The sequence below is a fragment of the Heptranchias perlo genome, chromosome 15, assembly GCF_035084215.1.
Source record: "Heptranchias perlo isolate sHepPer1 chromosome 15, sHepPer1.hap1, whole genome shotgun sequence".
Lineage (NCBI taxonomy): Eukaryota > Metazoa > Chordata > Chondrichthyes > Hexanchiformes > Hexanchidae > Heptranchias > Heptranchias perlo.
The window spans coordinates 17,836,694-17,857,819 of NC_090339.1; the positions used below are offsets into that span (position 1 = coordinate 17,836,694).

Consider the following 21,126-nt stretch of genomic DNA (forward strand, 5'->3'; position numbering starts at 1 on the left):
CAACTTGCAACTGGGCGACTCAAATATCATGTTCATAAAATGGCAAAATTAATGCAGAACAGGTAGGAGAATCCATCAATGAATAAGCAGGTATAAAAAATGTACTAATCAAGTAGCAAACAAGTATAAAAAATCCACAAACAGCAACCAACAAAATAACTAGCAAGGAGGTTACCTATGTAACCAGTCAATGTACTTTTTAAAATGTTTTCACTACTGCCTCTACTTTGTCAGTAACTAAAGGACACAGTATTAAAGACAAGGTTACCAACATAAAAAAGTAAAAAAAAAATTGAACAATTCTGCACAAGAACGCTCACTAAAATTGCTGTGCACAAAACTGGAAGCAACCTTGTGGCATGGATTGGTGGGATTGGTTGGGAGATAGGAGACAGAGTCGGAACAAAAGGAACATTCTTGGATTGATAGAGAGTGACAAGTGATGTCTCCTAGGAATCAATGCAGGAGCTCCAGCTTTTCACTCAAATAAAATGACCTCAATTTGGAAATGGGGAATATTTGCAGATGATATCGAACTACCATGTATACTGAATTGTGAAGGGAATAGAAAATTACAAAAAGACATAGATTAAGCAAGTAGGCAGAACACTGGCAGAAACACTTCAACATAATAAAGTATGAGATGGCATACTTTGGACTTAAGAAGGGCAAATGGGAATATAGTCGAAACTGAGAAAAATCAAGCACATAAGTCACTAAAAATTAGCTCAAAGGTGCAAAAAGTGAACCCAGACATTAATGGGATTGAACACGAGGTATAGGACATAAAAGGAAGGAAATAGTACTGCAGTTATACAGAGTGCTGGTTAGACCTCATTTATAACTTTTGTTAAGGTTTTAGGCATCCCACCTTAGGAAGGATATCCTGGCCTTGGAGAAAATGCAATGATGATTCATCAAGATGGTACCTGGGGTGAAAGGACTTCGTCATAATAAAAGTGAAGTGTTCGTAATAATGAAGGGAATTGACATGTTAGATCAGGAATGACTCTTTCTCGAGAAGAGAAATCTAAAACTTAAGAAAGTAATCTTCAAATTCAACTAAAATATCTTACAAGCAAATCCAAAAGCTGTTTCCTCATACAAAGGAATGAGATTATGTGGTATGCACTAGCACAGAAGACGATAGATGGAGAATCAATTGTGATGTTTAAAATGAAAATGAATACTTCCTTGGGAAGTAAGGGTAAACAAGGATATGGAGAAAGGGCAGAGAATTCGTACTAAAGACAGACGTTGTACTTAAAGCGCTTTTCACGACCCCAGGTCATCCCGAAACACTTTACAGCCAATGAATTACTTCTGAAGTGCAGTTACTGTTGTAATGTAGGAAATGTGGCAGGAAATATGGCAGACAATTTGCACACAGCAAGCTTCCACAATCATCAATGAAATAAATGTTTGCATTAGGTGTTTATTGAGGGATAAATATTGGCCAGGATACTTGGAGAACTTCCCTGCTCTTCTTCGAAAAGTGCCGTATCTTTTACGTCCACCTGAGAGGACAGGCGGGGTCTCGGTTTAATGTCTCATCCGAGAAACAGCATCTCCAACAGTGCAGGATTCCCTCAGTACTGCACTTAAGTGTCAGCCAAGATTATGTAGTCAAGTCTGGAGTGGGTAGCGATGTAATGGCTAACAAAATGGTAGAGCAAACTCAATGGCCCAAATGGCCTCCTCCTGTTCCTGCATATTTTCTCATGATTAACTCATGATTAACTCATATTACACAAAAGAAAAAAACCACAACTGAGCTTCCAAGAATTACAGCACTAAGAAACCAGCTTCTCGATTTTGAGAGGAAAAAGAAAGAGGTGGATTTTCACTTTCACCGCTTGCCAGAAAGCTAACAATAGTGTATTGCCTTCAATGGAAAGGTAAATCTGGTAGGGTGTATAATGGGTGGCCGATCCACTACTTTTCCAGCTGGCGGTGAAAGTAAAAATCTACCCCAAAATGTTTGTGATTCCATACATATGACTAATTCCACTTCATAACTCTCAACATCTAAACTTATTAGTTGCAAAGGTTACATGGTCGAATATGTGTTCTTAGTAATCTATAATGAAATTTAAGAATAATATAATCACTGTGCTGAATCTTTGACTTTGAATCTTTAGGCAGAGTCAACACGGTTTTATGAAAAGGAAATAGTGTTTGACAAATCTATTGGAGTTTTTTTTGAGGGTGTAACGAGCAGGGTAGACAAGGGGGAACCAGTGGATGTAGTATGTTTGGATTTTCAAAAGGCATTTGATAAGATGCCACATAAGAGGTTGTTACACAAGATTAGAGGTCATGGGATTGGGGGTAATATATTAGCATGGATTGAGGATTGGTTAACAGACAGAAAAGAGAGAGTAGGAATAAACAGGTCATTTTCAGGTTGGCAGGTTGTAAATAGTGGGGTGCCGCAGGGATCGGTGCTTGGGCCTCAGATATTTACAATCTATATTAATGACTTAGATGAAGGGACTGAGTGTAATGTATCCAAGTTTGCTGACGATACAAAACTAGGTGGGAAAGAAAGCTATGAGGAGGTCACAAAGAGTTTGCAAAGGGATATCGACAGATTAAGTGAGTGGGCAAGGTGGCAGATGGAGTATAATGTGGGAATATGAGGTTATTCGCATTGGTAGGAAAAATAGAAAAACAAAATGTTTTTAAATGGTGAGTAACTATCAAATGTTGGTGTACAGAGGGATTTGGGTGTCCTTGTACATGAAACACAAATTTAATATTCAGGGACAGCAAGCAATTAGGAAGGCAAATGGCACATTGGCCTTTATTGCAAAGAGGTTGGAGTCCAAAAGTAAGAAAGTCTTGCTGCAACTGTACAGGGCTTTGGTGAGACCACACCCGGAGTATTGTGTGCAGTTCTGGTCTCCTTACCTAAGGAAGGATATACTTGCCTTAGAGGTGGTATAATGAAGGTTCACTAGACTGATTCCTGGAATGAGAGGGCTGTCCTTTGAGGAGGGATTGAGTAGAATGGGCCTATACTCTCTGGAGTTTAGATGAATGAGAGGTGATCTCATTGAAACATATAAGATTCTAAAAGGGCTCGACAGGGTAGATGCTGAGGGGCTATTTCCCTGGCTGGAAAGTCTAGAATTAGGATTCATAGTCTCAGGATAAGGGCTCGGACATGTCAGACTGAGATGAGGAGAATTTTTTTTCACTCAGAGGGTTGTGAATATTTGGGATTCTCTACCCCAGAGAACTGTGGTGCTGAGTCATTGAGTATATTCAAGACTGAGATAGATAGATTTTTGGACTCCAGGGGAGTCAAGGAATATGGGGATCGGGCAGGAAAATGGAGTTGAGCTTGAAGATCAGCCATGATCTTATTGAATGGCGGAGCAGGCTCGAGGGGCCATATGGCCTACTCCTGCTCCTATTTCTTATGTTCTCATGTTCATTTTCACCTTGCAACACGCACCATCCTCAAGCAATGACATTTACGTATATGCAAATCAACTACAAAACTATTAAAAAAGTACAGATTTATTGACAACACTGACCTTGACTCTTTAAGCTTTGGAGATTACTATAGGTATACTTCCTCAAATAGTTAGCTAAATAATTTTGTTGGGCTTGATCTGCATCATGAAAAAAACATCATTCCCTCGTCTATCACATATTCACTGATATTCACCTTTATTTACTGTAATGCAGAGGATGGTCAAAATAAAGTTATAGGTGACACACTTAAGTGAAATCCACTGTACAATACTTCAGTTATTTTCCATATTGTTTGTCATTTAATGATATACATGATTAAAACTGCAGAAGTGTAATTTTTGTGTCTCAAATAATGAATAAGAATTTGAATAATGTACAAGACAATATACTATATTAGAAATGTTCTCTGAATAAACTATTCTACAGTAGCATGTTTAATTAAAGAATATAACCCAAGTCCTCAGAGGGATGAGATCTTTTGGTTTACAATATTTAAAAAGGTCATTACATATTTTATGCTGCTTTACTCCCTTTGGCACAGGCTAAGCACTCATTTACTTTTCCTAAATCTCTTACTTTGCCCTTATCAGTGAGCTCCTGTAACTGTCAGATAAATTGCTATATATTATTATACCCTCTAGCCATATTTTGAGTGTAGCAAGAAAACAGCCATATATATTTTTCATCTTTTGCTGGTTAACCTTTTCAGTTATAGAAGGAACCAAATCTCCGTGAATAAAGTCAGACAACAAAAGAACATTTTTGTCTCATCACATATTTGGTTTTACATCTGCAATGTGAAAATATGAACTCTGATCATTCCCAATGTACTGTAACATTTGTTATGGTTGATAGCCCAATGGTGCTATTTAAAAGGCGCTGCTGCTAAGCAGTATCTTAAATATTGAGGAAACATCAAAGCATCTGAAGTATTAGCACATTTTAAAATCCTCAGGTGGCTTGGGAAAATAATTTGCCAATACCTTGACATATCTTGATGTTTCCAGAACACACATTTTGACAGGGGCTCAAATTTACAATCTGACTGTAAAGTGCAGGGTACTTGCATTTGCCGTCAATTAAAATTTGCTATGTATTCTCATTTTTCCACCCTCATTTAAAAGTTATTCCTGCAAAAATAAACATGTGTTTTGGCCAAATGGGAAACTGTGGCACAATTTGCTGAGATGACTACAAATCTTCCAACTTTTCATTTCCTGATTCATATTTTAATTTTACAAACAGCATATTGGAAATGCATTTTTGCAGACCAGCTTTGGAAAAGGAACTGGAAGCTCATTGTATTTGGCAAACTTCACAGCCAATTCAGCACAATGAAAAAAGACAACTCAGCAGAGCTCAAATGATGATGTGCAGCTATATTATTAAACAGATCCAACGTACAATTTCAAATCATCATTGTAATTACTTGCTATATAATTGACTTAAAATTCTGCCACGGAAATCTTTAAATAATGTCTGCATCTTCAAACTTACCATACAACAGAAATGCATGCCTTTCTTTCGACGCCTGCCATTTGTTGTATTGGGCTTCTAATCCGTGCTGGGGGTGCAAGCGAACAGTAGCCATTTCTCCCAAGATGGGGGAGATAACATTAAAGGAACAGTCACTCTAAGCCATCTCTTGGCAAGCAACTAACACTGGCACTGGCAGAAATCTAGAAGCAGGCCGTTTAGACAGAATGTTGCACAGAAGAAAGTGAGATTATAAATAGATAGAAATGGAGAAAGATGTTCACCTAGCCCACGGTGCAGACTCTCCCGCGCTGGCTACTCAGAGAGCAGACAGTGCCGTTTCCCATTTCCCCTCCTCCCCACGAGTCTAGATTCTGGCACATGAAAAGCTTGCGCACAGAAATTGGCCTGCAACACTTGGCTGGAGAGCATAAAATCCTGTTGAAGGGCTGCAGCTCATCATTAAAGAGGAAGCTGTCATTTCAACGGAAAAGTGGGTTTTATGATCTGCACAGATACTGTATGAGGCTTCGCAAAATTATTAACCTTTGAGAATCCTGCTGGCAGTCATTACCTTATCTGAAATTTGTGTAGTTACTAAACTGTGAACTACCACATGGTGGTTGCAGGTTTTGTGATAAAAATTGAATACAACTCTTTTTTTTCTTGCCATTAAAAATTTACCACCTTCCTATTGTGCTCACATGGTAGTGTTAGAGTATAATAAAACAAATATCAACTGCTATTCTGGCAGCAGGGCCAATATCAGTGCCTTGGGAAGCAGACTGACCCAGACAATAAACTTATGCTACCACTGTGGGACTCTAGACATTCCAAAACATTACAGAACTGGCAAGTAATCCTCAAGGTAATAGCTTAACACAACACCCTGAACTGCAGTCAGTGACCTTACACTGTACTATGTCTCCATAATACAACAAACTGTTCTATTACTTTCACAAGGCCATTTATAGGCCAAAAAGTGAAAAGAATAATTCCCCTAATAGTTTCCTGTACACCATGTGTCATTTCCATAGTTATGCAATTGATCAAGTCTACTGTTAGGTTACCTAATTTGAGAAAAATAAAGGATGTCAGGCACCTTTCAAGTTAGTAATCAGGTATGACTGAAAAGGTCATCTGCAAGGGTTGCTCCTGTGGGTGCAGTATGTTGATTTGGCAGACTTTACTCTGATAGAAAGAAAGGAAGACTTGCATTTATATAGTGCCTTTTATGACCACAGGACATCCCAAAGCACTTTACAACCAATGAAGTACTTTTGAAGTGTAGTCACTGTTGTAATGTAGGAAACGTGCCAATTTGCACAGAGCAAGGTCCCACAGCAATGTGATAATGACCAGTTAGTATGATTTAGTGATGTTGGTTGAGAAATAAATATTGGCCAGGACTCCCCTGCACTTCTTCGAAATAGTGCCATGGGATCTTTTAAGTGAGGGGGAAGACAAGGCCTCGTTATAACATCTCATCCAAAAGACGGCACCTCCTGACAGTGCAGCACTCCCTCAGTACTGGACTAGAGTGTCAGCCTGGATTTTGTGCTCAAGACCCTGGAGTGGGATATGAACCCACAACCTTCCAACTCAGAGGCAAGAGTGCTACCACTGAACTACGGCTAACACCACAATGAGGCAGCAGACAAGGATATGCCAAAAGACAACATCTTCATTTCCCAGAGTCTTTGGGAAAACAACAAATGAAGGCAAGAAATTTTCCCAGGAGGGATCAATAGAGAGAGAAAAGAAAATGAAAGGACAGATCAATGCATTCTGCTCACTGACATGTCCTAGTGAACAATTAGAGCAACATCACTAAGTCTACAGCACAGAAACAAGCCATTCGGCCCAACTGGTCTATGCCGCCATTTATGCTCCAAATGAGCCTCCTCCCTCCCTACTTCATCTACCCCCATCAGCATACCCTTCTATTCCTTTCTCCTTCGTGTGCTTAACTAGCTTCCCCTTAAATGCATCTATGCTATTTGCCTCAACTATTCCTGTGGTAGGACTTTCCATATTCTTACCACTCTTTGGGTAAAAAAGTTCCTCCTGAATTCCCTTTTGGATTTATTAGTGACTATCTTATATTGATGACCTCTAGTTTTGGATTCTCCCACAAGTGGAAACATTTTCTCTACTTCTACCCTATCAAACCCTTTCAATTATGTTAAAGACCTCCATTTGGTCACCCGTCAGCCTTCTCTTTTCTAGAGAAAAGAGCCCTAGCCTGTTCAGTCATTCCTGATAAGTATATCCTTTCAGTTCCTTTTATGGCCTTATTAACCTGCGTCATTACTTTGTGATTTGTGTGTCTGTACCCCGAGATCCCTTTGCTCCTCTACCCCATTTAGATTCTTACGATCCAAGCAATATGTGGCCTCCTTATTCTTCCTACCAAAATGCACCACCTCACATTTATCAACATTGAAATTCATTTGCCAATTACACACCCATCCTGCAAATCTATTAATGTCTTCTTGCATTTTAATGCATTCTTTCTTTGTATTAATTACACACCCCAATTTTGTGTTGTCCGCACATTTTGAAATTGTACTTCCGATTGCCAAGTCGAAATTGTTGATGTAAATTGTGAACAACAGTGGTCCCAGCATCAATCCCTGTGGAACACCACTTCACACCTTTTGTCAGTAGCTACCCTTAACCCCTACTCTGTTTTCTGTAAATCAACAGATATCAGGATGCACATCAGCTCCAGTTCATTCAGATGAAGAATAATACAGTACACAGAGTATCATCAAGGGAAGGAATCATTTAAAAATTAGACAGGCGAGTGAGGTCAAAAAGTATACTGCAGTTTTAAATGAACCACAGCTGATTCAATACTTGACAAACATAATTGTTATTTACATGCATGAAAACACATCTTCAAAATTTTATCAGCACACACCTTTTTGATACAATCCACTGTCACGAATGGAAGAGGCTGTGATTTCACATTCACTTAAGTCCAATTCAAAATATTGAAAAACATTATTCAACATATATGTGGAAAAACAGCTCTGAAGATTCCAATAATCTAAAGGCCTATTCCTAAGTGTATATAATTTTATATGGATTCCAAGTTGAAAAAATAAAAATTTTCCAAATGAGTTGACATCGATCCTAGAAACTGCCACAGTTGAGTAAAGTCAATATAAAACTAACTTAAAATGAAGCACAGCAGTTCTATGTTTACAGTACAATCAGTCTTCACAATTGGTACTTCAAAAAAAATTGTTTTATATTTAATCTGATCTGTAATAGATCAATGTGCTGCTGCAAACTGTCCCAGGATTTCAATAATATTTAAAATAATAAACTGAAGAAAATACAATATAAAATCTTACTCAATAAACTCATGTAAAATGATAAATAATGCCACACAGTATTAAAAAAGTCATAAAAAAGGAAACATGTTGAAATATTTTCCAGATAACATTCAGATTTTCAGAATGCGCAACAAAATACTAAATAACGGACTGAGTGTCCAATGATTTGATATTTTGCTAAGATTGACATTCATTTTTCATTGCAAGAAAAAAGCAATGTCTATTTAGCAAATGTAAAGGATATTTAACTTCTCAGTATCTTCAGATTCTGTCTTGATAAATCTGTAGCAATGTCAGAATCATAATACACGTCCATACTATTGTATGTGATTGTGCTATCAGTTCCACTGATAATGCACCTAACTTTCAGTAGTACTTCTATTTCACTGTTAAAAAAATGACCCTGTTTCATCATTCATGTAACCAAATTAATCTTTAAGTGTCTAGGCTGAAAACCACTCTTTGGAGCTGGTTTTGAACCCAAGGATTTGTTTTGAAAACAGTTCCCAACCTGGCTGGAGAGCCAAGAGACAGAGGAAAACAGGAAAGTACAATGTTTCAAACTTTAAAGTGGAAGACTAGGTAGGAAAGGTTATAAAAAAGTAAAAGTTAAGATAATAGAAATGAAAAGGAAAGGCAGAGAGGGGCAAAGGAAAACAGAAGTTTTTAACTTGTATATTGTTTGTTCCTCTCCAATTTTCTCTCCTGAAGGCATTGTTTCATGCTAGAGTTTGGTCTTAAGGTCACCAGCCACTAACCTTTACCCTAATGCACCCTAGTACCTTCTTAGGGTGGCCATTCTTTAAATATGAACCTTAACTGTGAATGGCAGCAAGCTATTCAACCATGGGAAACATTACAAGTCAAGTCCAATCTGATCTTCACCCAACATCCATCCATGGCATTTTCCACAAGGAACCAACAAACATTTGTAAGTGGAAATCCAAGTTTTCTCTCTTATGTCCCGGGGTGCAGAGATCAACTGCATTGCCTGACAGCTACCCAAGCTGAATTCAACTAACTCAGTATAGACCAAGAATCAAGGCCAGGCCTACTTGGTCCTTGTGGTTCAGCTCCATACTGATAAGTACTCGATTCAACCATGTTATTGGGGGGAGGGGCGACCTCTATTGGATTAGTATCACAGCAGCTGAACTACTCCTAACATTTGGATAATTTTATTACTGTATTTTGTGTTTGTTTCAGTGTCATGGTTTTTGAATCGAAAATTTTGAAAAAAAGGCAGCAAAGGGTTTCCTGAATTAGCCCAGTCAACAATTTAGGGGTCAATGCTCTTGTGTAAACGCCATTAGGAAAGCCTTAAAGATACTGTCCATGTCGATTGGCACCCAGACTGGCAAAATCAGAGTGAAATCACCATATAAAATTGATCCGTATATAAAAAAAACATATATACCAGACAGTGATTTCAAGATGCCATTGAGTTTGGATGATAATGAAGTAATGCTTTACACTTTAGATATTTTCCTTGGGTTCCATGTCACTGGCCACTCTCATAAGTAGACTTCACATCCCCTACAAACAAAGGAGTCTCAGTATCCAGATGTATATAGTGAGCCTCAGGAGATGAAAAGAGAACTTGTCACTGTACACCAGCTTACCAGAATATATTATGCATTGTCACATGATTTTACTTGACTTCAATGGGTGGAAGAGTGAACACTCTGATCAGATCATGGCTTAGTCTATAAACTACAAGACAGATTTATTAAACATTAAACAGGGAAAAGAACAGCACTCAGTAGTGTACCTGCAGTAATTACAAGCTTTATTATTCTCCTCGAAATGATAAAAATAACAAAGATTCTTCTCTTGTACTTTCAACATAAAACCAATCCTTTATCCATGGTTGCTTACTCCTTACATGGCTATATGCTACCACAAAGTCCCTGATAAGCTTTGTAAAAACTGACAGCCTCAATCTGATTGCTATCTTGGTGCTGTGCAGCTTAACACATAACTTCAAAATCCTTTGAATATAGACCAGAAAGTGTGATATTAAAAACTGTATTTTTCATATCTACTCAAGTTTTTCAGAAAACCAAATACTGTACGAAGAATGTTTGCTGGAAAAGATAATCGCTGGCACCTGCTGAAGCTCAAGACCTGTAATTGTGGCCATCCATACTTATCCAGACAGCAACCAGGGACACTGCTGGACAAGATGACACTAATTCTTAATACATTAGCATTTTCCTTCACCTTTTGTTACCATGCAAACAACCTACAGATGGATATCAGTGCCGTAGACATATCAGACCACATTCCCTCCAGCTTGGTGAATCAGCTAACGGTATTTAAATGTAACCCTATGTGTACTGTGATCAGCAAAAAAAAAGTCAAATAGATGATTCATAATCAACACAAATGCTTCATTTTTGTCACAATCTTAGACTTTTTCTGGGGAAATTGTATCTCAAATTGACACAGGCTTTTGATCTAGCACCACACAGAGGCTCTCTTACAAGCTGAGGTGACTTATCAAGAGTAAATCGTGGATGTGGATTTGTCACTAACTCAAGGGAGGAAGCAGAGATTAGTGATGGTGGGGGGGGGGGGGACTGATTGGGACGCCCCAGGGGTTCATGCTGAGAGACTTCCTGCTACTGAAATACATAAATGAACAGAAATTGCAATGGTAGTCTTGTGTTAACTGCATATTGAACATTCACTCCCTTCACCACCGGCACACTGTGGCTGCAGTGCGTACCATCCACAGGATGCACTGCAGCAACTCGACAAGGATTCTCCGATAGCACCTCCCAAACCCATGACCTCTACCACCTAGGAGGACAAGGGCAGCAGGCACAAGGGAACACCACTACCTGCACGTTCCCCTCCAAGTTATACACAATCCCGACTTAGAAATATATTGCCGTTCCCTCATCATCGCTGGGTCAGAATCCTGGAACTCCCTACCAAACAGCACTGTGGGAGAATCTGCACCACATGGACTGCAGCGGTTCAACAAAGCAGGGGAGGCTGAACGTTGGGGGGGGGGGAAGGAAAGGAGGGGGGGGGAGGGGGCCTGACGTCGGGGGGGGGGTCTGACGGTGGAGGGGGGGGGGGGGACGTCTGACGGCGGGGGGGGACGTCTGACGGCCGGAGGGGGGGGGGGGACGTCTGACGGCCGGGGGGGGACGGGACGTCTGACGGCCGGGGGGACGACGTCTGACGGCCGGGGGGGGGGGACGACGTCTGACGGCCGGGGGGGGGGGACGACGTCTGACGGCCGGGGGGACGACGTCTGACGGCCGGGGGGGGGGGGACGACGTCTGACGGCCGGGGGGGGGGACGACGTCTGACGGCCGGGGGGGGGGGGGGGGGGGGACGTCTGACGGCCGGGGGGGGGACGACGTCTGACGGCCGGTGGGGGGGGGGGAGGACACGTCTGACGTCGGGGGGGGGGGGGGGGGGAAGGGGGACGTCTGACGTCGGGGGGGGGGGAAGGGGGACGTCTGACGTCGGGGCGGGGGGGGGAAGGGGGACGTCTGACGTCGGGGGGGGGGGGGGAAGGGGGACGTCTGACGTCGGTGGGGGGGGGAAGGGGGACGTCTGACGTCGGGGGGGGGAGGAGGACGTCTGACGGGGGGAAGGGGGACGTCGGGGGGGGGGGAAAGGGGGACGTCTGATGTCGGGGGGGGGGGGGAGGGGGGACGTCTGACGTCGGGGGGGGGAGGGGGGACGTCTGACGTCGGGGGGGGGGGGGAGGGGGGACGTCTGACGTCGGGGGGGGAGGGGGGACGTCTGACGTCGGGGGGGGGAGGGGGGACGTCTGACGTCGGGGGGGGGAGGGGGGACGTCTGACGTCGGGGGGGGGAGGGGGGACGTCTGACGTCGGGGGGGGAGGGGGGACGTCTGACGTCGGGGGGGGGAGGGGGGACGTCTGACGGGGGGGGGGAGGGGGGACGTCTGACGTCGGGGGGGGGAGGGGGGACGTCTGACGTCGGGGGGGGAGGGGACGTCTGACATCGGGGGGGGGGGGGGACGTCCGACGTCGGGGGGGGGAGGGGGACGTCTGACGTCGGGGGGTGGGGAGGGGGGACGTCCGACGTCGGGGGGTGGGGAGGGGAGACGTCCGACGTCAGGGGGGGTGGGGGGGAGGGGGCGGGGGCAGGATTGACCATTTTAACACCATGCAGGAAGTAAATCCAAAACAGCATTTTCAGCTTCGTCAGGGCGGAAGGATAAAAGAGCAAAGGTTCATGATTAAAAGAAAATTTAGGATAGACACCAAAAATATTTCTCTGCCTAGCGGATAATGAACAGTTCAAACATGTTGCCATGTTGAGGTCAGTATGCTTAATTCGTTTAAGAAACAGCTAGATGCTAGAATGGGAACACACTAAAGTTGATATTCAAAAAGGGTGAGATCAAAGGAGCTGAAGGAGTTTTCTTCATCTGAAACTATATTTTGATTTTATGATTTCATATTACATTCTGAAAAGGAAATTTATCTAAATGCCTTGATGAGATTACTGCTTTGTAACCATGATCAAGGGTTCAGAATTCTACTTGAGGTCCACATAAACTCGATGCCAAATAGGTTTTTAAAAATGTGTTTTTCATTACAGTTACACAAATTTTCTTCGTCACCATTTTGTGTTTACAGTGGAAGACAAAAATTCTGATGTCATCACTGCTGAATGAGAATAAAACAGAAATGATGTCATTTTCAACAGCAGGTATGATTTTAAAATCTATCTGAAACCATATTAAAAGAGCTGTTTTGTGCTGGAACATATTTAGCAAGTCAGCAAAAGACAAAGCAATTCAATGAAACAATATAAAATACAGTAGGCGCTTTTAAAATACAACCAGCCAACCCAAGTTTCATTTAAGGTTGCATTTATTTTTAAAATCCATCTAACTAAAGTGTAATACAAAAATTAAACACATTTGGGGGAACTTCGATTATCCCAATATAGATTGAGACACTAATAGTGTAAAGGGCAAAGAGGGGGAGGAATTCCTGAAATACTTTCAAGAGAACTTTCTGGAACATTGTGTTTCCAGCCCAACCAGGAAGGAAACAGTGCTGGATCTAAGTTCTAGGGAATGAAGTGGGGCAGGTGGAGCATACTTCAGTAGGAGAGCATTTGGGGAACGGTGATCATAATATCATTAGGTTTAGCATAGTTATAGAAAAGAACAAGGAATAATCAAATGTGAAAATGCTTAACTGGAGATGGGCAAATTTCAGTGAGTTAAAAAGGGATCTTGCCCAGGTGGATTGAATCAAAAATTGGAAGGCAAAACAGTAATTGAATAATGGGAGGCCTCCAAGGAGGAGTGGTTCAGCAACAGAGTAGACACATTCCTATGAGGGGGAAAGGAAGGGCATCCAAAGCTAGAGCTCCCTGGATGAGTAAAGATATAGAGATTAAAATGAAACAGAAAAAGGAGGTTTATGATGAATGTACGACAACAACAACAAAAAATTGCTTTTATATAGCGCCTTTAATGTAGTAAAATTTCCCAAGATGCTTCACAGGAGCGTTATCAACCAAATTTGACACCAAGCCACATAAGGTGTTAGGACAGGTGGTCAAAGAGGCAGGTTTTAAGGAGTGTCTTAAAGGAAAAGAGAGGTAGAGAGGCCGAGGGGTTTATGGAGGGAATTCGAGCCTCAGGCCTAGGCAGCTGAAGGCACGGCCACCAATGGTGGAGCGATTAAAATCAGGGATGCACAAGAGGCAAGAATTGGAGGAGTGCAGAGATCTTGGAGGGTTGTAGGGCTGGAAGGAGTTACAGAGATAGGGAAAGGCAAGGCCATGGAGGGAAAGGATTCATCAAGGGGTTTGTAATACAGTTGAGAACCAGGCTGAGTACAGAGAACACAAGAGATTGCAAGAGATCTAAACAAGGGAATAAGAGGGGCAAAGAGAGAGTATGAGAATAAATTAACCATGCTAACATAAAGGGGAACCCGAAAGTCTTTTATAAATATATAAAAGGTAAAAGGGTAGTCAAAGGAAGGGTGGGACCAATTTGAGACAAAAAAGGAGAACTTCTTGTGGAGGCAGAGGGCATGGCTGAGGCACTGAATGAATACTTCGCATCCGTCTTCACTGAAGAAGGGGATGCTACCATTGTAGCAGTAAAGGATGATAGGATAAAAATAGATAAAGTGGAGGTACTTATAAGATTAGTAGTACTCAAAGTAGAAAAGTCACCCAGTCCAGATGAGATGCATCCCAGGTTACTGAGGGAAGTATGGGTGGAAATTGCACAGGCTCTGGCCACAATCTTCCAATCCAATCATATGGGGATGGTGCTAGAGGACTGAAGGATTGCAAATGTTACACACCCCTGTTCAAAAAAGGTGAGGGGGATAAAACAGGCAATTACAGGCCACTCGGCCTAACGTTGATGGTGGGGGAACTTTTAGACAATAATATGGGACAAAATTAATTGGCACTTGGAAAAGTATGGGCTAATAAATGAAAGTCAGCACGGATTTGTTAAAGGAAAGTCATGTTTGACTAACTTGATTGAGTTGTTTGATGAAGTAACAGAGAGGGTTGATGAAGGTAGTGCGGTTGATGTTGTGTACATGGACTTTCAAAAGGCTTTTGATAAAGTACCACAGAATAGACTTGTCAGCAAAATTAAAGCCCATGGGATAAAAAGGACATTGGCAGCGTAGATACAAAATTGGCTAGGGGACAGAAAGCAGAGAGTATTGGCGAATGGTTGTTTTTCAGACTGGAGGGAAGTATACAGTGGTGTTCCCCATGGGTCAGCATTAGGGCCACTCCTCTGTTGGATATATATTCATGACCTGGACTTGGGGATAAAGGGTATAATTTCAAAGTTTGCAGATGACACCAAACTCAGAAATGCAGTAAACAATGTGAAGGATAATAACAGACTTCAGGAGGCCATAGACAAATTGGTGAAATGGGCAGACAGTTGGCAGATGAAATTTAACGCAAAAGTGTGAAGTGATGCATTTTAGTAGGAAGAATGAGGAGAGGCAATATAAACGAAATGGTACAATTTTAACAGGGCTGCAGGAACAGACACACCTGGGGGTGTATGTACGTAAATCTTTAAAAATGACAGGACCAGTTGAGAAGGCTGTAAAAAAAAAAGCATATGAGATCCTGGGCTTTATTAATCGGAGGCATAGAGTACAAAAGCAAGGAAGTTATGCTAAACCTTTATAAAACACTGGTTGGGCCTCAGCTGGAGTATTGTGTTCAATTCTAGGCACCACACTTTAGGATGGATGTTAAAGCCTAAGAAAGGATGCAGAAGAGATTTATTAGAATGGAAACAGGGATGAAGGACTTCAGTTATGTGGAGAGGCTGGAGAAGCTGGAGTTGATCTCCTTAGAACAGAGAAGATAAGGGGAGATTTGATAGAGGTGTTCAAAATCATGAACGGTTTTGATAAGAGTAAATAAGGAGAAACTTTTGCCAGTGGCACAAGGGTCGGTAACCAGAGGACAGAGATTTAAGGTGATCGGCAAAAGAGCCAGAGGCAACACAAGGAAACACTTAACGCGGCAAGCTGTAATGATCTGAAATGCACTGCCTGAAAGGGTGGTATAAGCAGATTCAGTGGTAACTTTCGAACGAGAACTGGATAAATACTTGAAGGGAAAAAATTTACAGGGCTATGGGGAAAGAGCAGGGGAATACTACTAATTGGATAGCTCTTCCAAAGAGCTGGCACAGGCATAAAGAGCCGAATGGCCTCCTCCTTTTCTGTACCGACAATGATATCATGATACATTCAGATTGAAACTCCCTTAATCTATGTAGCACCAAATACAATAAAGTGTTCATCCGTTTGACTGGGAGGTGTTAACACAACAAATTCACACACGAGACTTTTGTATCCCACAGCTCCTTTTAAGTCGTTGTTTTCACTTGGCTCTCTACTTGAAACAGCATTCATGGATTTTCACCAATTCATCCAATGTCTCACTAAGTGAGGTTCAAGCAGGATTCTGGAATTTATCTGAAGTAGTCCCTCTTAACAATAATAGGACTACAATATAGTTGTAGTCAAACGGTGATATGATTTTTTATTGTTCGTGCCAGTTTGCTGATGGTGAGGTGGGGGGGGGGGGAGGGGCGGTGAAGGAACCATCAACAATGACAGCAAGTTCCAAAATGGCAGTTGCAACATCTTCCCATTCTAAATCAACATCAAACAACTTGCATGCATATGGTACCTATAATATAGGAAAAAAACGTTCAACTTCTGTGCAGCATCGCGGAAGGAAAAATGCAGATGTGGAGCTGAGGGAAAATTACCCTGTAAACTGCCTGAAATGTGTGCCCAATTGGAATTTTAGCTTAAAATTGTCCACACAAGATGGAGTCAGCAGTGAAATTGAATACTGGGAAATGGCTGTGAAAGTACAGTTTATCAAACCATAAGGCTTCTAACTAACACAAGGTTCTCAGCTAATCAATGCATCAAGCCTTCTCAGCTAAAAACCATAAAGGTTTGTGTATACAAACAAGACATTCCTTAGTAATGTTAGAAAGCCATTTAGAAGAAGCACAAACCGGGGGGAAGAGCACTTAGTGAGACATAAAGATGTCACATTCCGTCAAGTTCATGTGGGACCCCTTGAGAAGTAGAAAATGACTAGGTAAGGGGGGGTTGTAAAATGGAGACAGAAAGTCTGAGGAAGTCCATGCTTCACCAACTCAGACAACGTACTGACTGAAATGATCGACAGCAAAAGGGGTGAAAACTTCCAACGCATGTGTCACTCAGATTAGTCAGTTGAATGTAAAGAGCTTCTCTTTGAAATTAAGGTATAAAAATAGGGTGCTTTGCACCCCTCCCATTAGTTTTACAGTTGCAGTTTTTCTTTGTCTCTTATATTCTCTAAGCTTCTCTTTGTAGTTAAAAGAAGAATGTCGTCTTCTGTAAGTAGCCTATATCTAGCAAGTGTATAAACGTACCTTTACAAATACAAGGAACCTTCAGGACAGAAAGACATAGGTTATAGAAGTTAAAATGCAAGTCTACAGCAGCCAGTTACAGGCAGAGATAAGTGTATCACCTAACTGTACAGGTGTTGAGATCAAGGAAGGTGATAGATAGGTGAGTTAGCAGATATTGATGTTCATACAAAAGTGGGATCAGCCGGAACTAAAGATTCAAGTGGAATGGATAACCCCACCGCCCAAGGGGCTCAGAAACTCAACACTTCAGTAGCAAACCCCTGCATCACAAAGAAGGAAGGAGATGCACTCACCCATGCTGCTCATAAAGAGGTCGTATAAACTCTGGAAATATAGCTAATCACCAGCATCTAGACATTATGTATCCAAAGACGGGCTATCTAATGTTGTTAATAAGAACAAAAGAGCATAAGAAATAGGAGCAGGAGTAGGCCAATTGGCCCCTCGAGCCTGCTCCGCCATTCAATAAGATCATGGCTGATCTGATCCTAACCTCAAATCTAAAGAACACAAGAAGTAGGAGCAGGACCCGGCCACTCAGCCCCTGGGCCCACTCCGCCACCCACAGGGCCTTGACCGATCCGAACTCAGCTTCATGTCCAATTTCCTGCCAGCTCCCCGTAACCCCTAATTCCCTTTACTTCTAGGAAACTGTCTATTTCTGTTTTAAATTTATTTAATGATGTAGTTTCCACAGCTTCCTGGGGCAGCAAATTCCACAGACCTACCACCCTCTGAGTGAAGAAGTTTCTCCTCATCTCAGTTTTGAAAGAGCAGCCCCTTATTCTAAGATTATGCCCCCTAGTTCTAGTTTCACCCATCCTTGGGAACATCCTTACCGCATCCACCCGATCAATCTTATATGTTTCAATAAGATCGCCTCTCATTCTTCTGAACTCCAATGAGTAGAGTCCCAATCTACTCAACCTCTCCTCATATGTCCACTCCCTCATCCCCGGGATTAACCGAGTGAACCTTCTTTGTACTGCCTCGAGAGCAAGTATGTCTTTTCTTAAGTATGGACACCAAAACTGTATGCAGTATTCCAGGTGCGGTCTCACCAATACCTTATATAACTGCAGCAATACCTCCCTGTTTTTATATTCTATCCCCCGAGCAATAAAAGCCAACATTCCGTTGGCCTTCTTGATCACCTGCTGCACCTGCATGCTAACTTTTTGATTTTCTTGCACTTGGACCCCCAGATCCCTTTGTACTGCAGTACTTTCCAGTTTCTCGCCATTAAGATAATAACTTGCTCTCTGATTTTTCCTGCCAAAGTGCATAACCTCACATTTTCTAATATTGTATTGCATCTGCCAAATCTCCGCCCACTCACCCAGCCTGTCTATATCCCCATGTAGGTTTTTTATGTCCTCCTCACTCTCTACTTTCCCTCCCATCTTTGTATCATCTGCAAACCTTGATACGTTAACTTCTCATCTATCTTGGGGTGTAACCCCAATTTAACCTCACCAATTTCTCAGTCTCAGACACCGATCTCAGCTGTAATTTAATACTCAGCGTCCCATTAATGCTGAATTACAGTCATACACTGAATTGCTGTTACTCATTTTGTTAAGTAACTCTGTTCATTAATTATTTGTTATTCAAACTGCAGCTATACGTATCTATTAATTGCTCATATATTCAATGTTTAACTTCAAGTTGTGATCTTGTAGTCAATAAATAGTTGTCCGTGCGTGACTTGTTGTCTGACTTCGTCTTTCATGATTTGGCAAGAAAAGGGTAATTCATTCACTCAGTAGTTTGTTGGAATCCCAACTGAGGGTTGGTAAGATTCAATCCGAACTGGGTGACGTAAGATGGTTCCACGAACTGACTTAGGCATCTTCACTCCCAGGCCAAAACTGTGAGGTATAAACCCCAGATGGTTCCTTAATGAGGTTTTAAGCGAGGGGGTTAAGGGATTTGTCTGGTTTCTTGACATAGACTTTGTTGGGATACCGAAACCCAGTGTTCTTAAAGAACCAAAGGAGGAGCTATGAGTAAAAGCTTGGTGAAAGAGGTAGGTTTTAAAAAGGTGCTTAAAGGAGGAAAGGGAGAAATTCCAAAGCGTGGGGCTTAGGCAGCTGAAAGTACAGCCGTCAATTGAGAGGGGGAAGGGGGTGAAGAGGATTATACAGAATAGGGAGGAGTGAAGCCATAAACAAAAAGGTTCAAAATTTTAAATCTGAGGTGCTGGGGGACCAGGAACCAATGCAGGTCAGCAAGGATAGGAATGATGGGTGAGCGGAACTTGGTACAGGATAGAATACAGGCAGCAGAGTTTTGGGTGAGCTGACATTTTTGGAGTATAGGAGGCCGGCAATTGCAAGAGTCAAGTCTGGAGATGACAAAACCATGGCAAGAGAAAGAGGCAAGATGCAATGCAGCTGAACAGCTGGCCTCCATTTTGGTGACAAAGAAATCTATGAGCTCCTCATACTTGCTGCTATACATGAAAACCTGGAGGAGGCCAAACAGTGAACATTTTGCTGGCAACAAGGATATCAATGGTGATGGTGCGGGACCAGTTGTGGAAATTTTATTTGAGGGGGCTTCAAGCTCAGGATAATGGCATGAGAGTCGGAAGGCAGAGGAGTAGTGATGGGATCAGGGTGGGCAAAGTGTGATAAGGGAGAAATGGAAGGCAACATGGCTGGATGACAGGAAGGAGAGAGAAGAGCAATTTGTACATACTGGAAGTGTGATTTTTTCGTTATTTAGAACAATTCCTTCCCCTACTTTTGGAACATTTAAATTACGTATCCCAACTGCTTTAAGCTTCCTGCACTGTAATTTTGAGCACAGTTGTGTTTTGAAAGAAATGCTTCCTGAAACAATAATCTTTCAGATTGCTTATTTAGCACGAAAGACTAAAGCATCCATGATACAATACTTAACACTAGAAGAGATACACCGTCATCTGACAAATGCTCACCTTAGACCAGTTGGCTCTTCTCATTGCAGTTTCTGGATTGTATTGCTTTTTAGGTTGTAGTCCATGTGGCAGCAGTGCAGGAGCTCCGCAAGGAAGGGGTGCACCCCCAAAGGGTGGTGGAGGAGGCGGCCCTCCAAAAGGTGGTGGCGGGGGTGGTGGAATCCCTGGACCACCAGGAAGAGGTGGAGGTGGAGGTGGTGCACAACCTGGAAGGGGTGGAGGAAGGGGAGGCGGAGGAGCAATACCTCCTGGGAGGGGAGGTGGGGCAGGAATTCCACCAGGGGGAGGAAGTGGTGGGGGTACACGAGAAGCCACTGGCGCTGCTTTCTGCTGTAAAAATAATTTAAAAAACACATTTACAACCATACAAACATGTAAAAGCTCATTAAAATAAGATAAACAACTAAAAAAAAACAGTAAGATCATAACTGAAGTAAATGACAGAGCAAATTACAATTAGAAATAAATATAGGGTGAACAGATATATCAGACACCATTCAGCTGTTCAGACACAAAATATTGAATTTTAATAGATTTTAAACATTACATATACACCAGCAGTGAGTCAGTTGTAGGTAGATGATAATAGAAATTACTGTATATTTTGTGTCTTTTTCAAATGGAATTTTAAAGGAATATTCCAAGAAAGTGTCAAAAATCATATTCAAGAACAGTACCCATTAATTTAATGTTCCTTGTGTACCAATTTATCCCATTTATTCATTTTAGCTTTCAATGCACCACAGGTTGCTTGTTCATCAGGACTGGTGCAACCACCTCCTGGGCACATTTTAGGCTGCTAGAGCACTTTGCACTTATATGAAAGTGCAGAACGCTGAGTCCCCACTCCTCTTACTTCAGCCCTGAATTAAAATAAGTTTATAGTGCTTCGCCAATGCCCAACATGCCTATTCT

At 42.0% G+C, this 21,126-nt stretch overlaps 1 protein-coding gene across 5 annotated transcripts in view; it reads right to left on the reverse strand.

Moving 5' to 3' along the window:
- diaph2 (diaphanous-related formin 2) overlaps positions 1–21,126 on the reverse strand; it is a 705,669-nt gene that overhangs the window by 413,521 nt on the left and 271,022 nt on the right. For all 5 annotated transcript variants that reach the window (XM_067996883.1, XM_067996882.1, XM_067996884.1 and 2 more), the window contains one exon: positions 20,212–20,541. In XM_067996883.1, the coding sequence (XP_067852984.1) occupies positions 20,212–20,541 (330 nt within the window). The remainder of the gene's footprint in view (positions 1–20,211; positions 20,542–21,126) is intronic.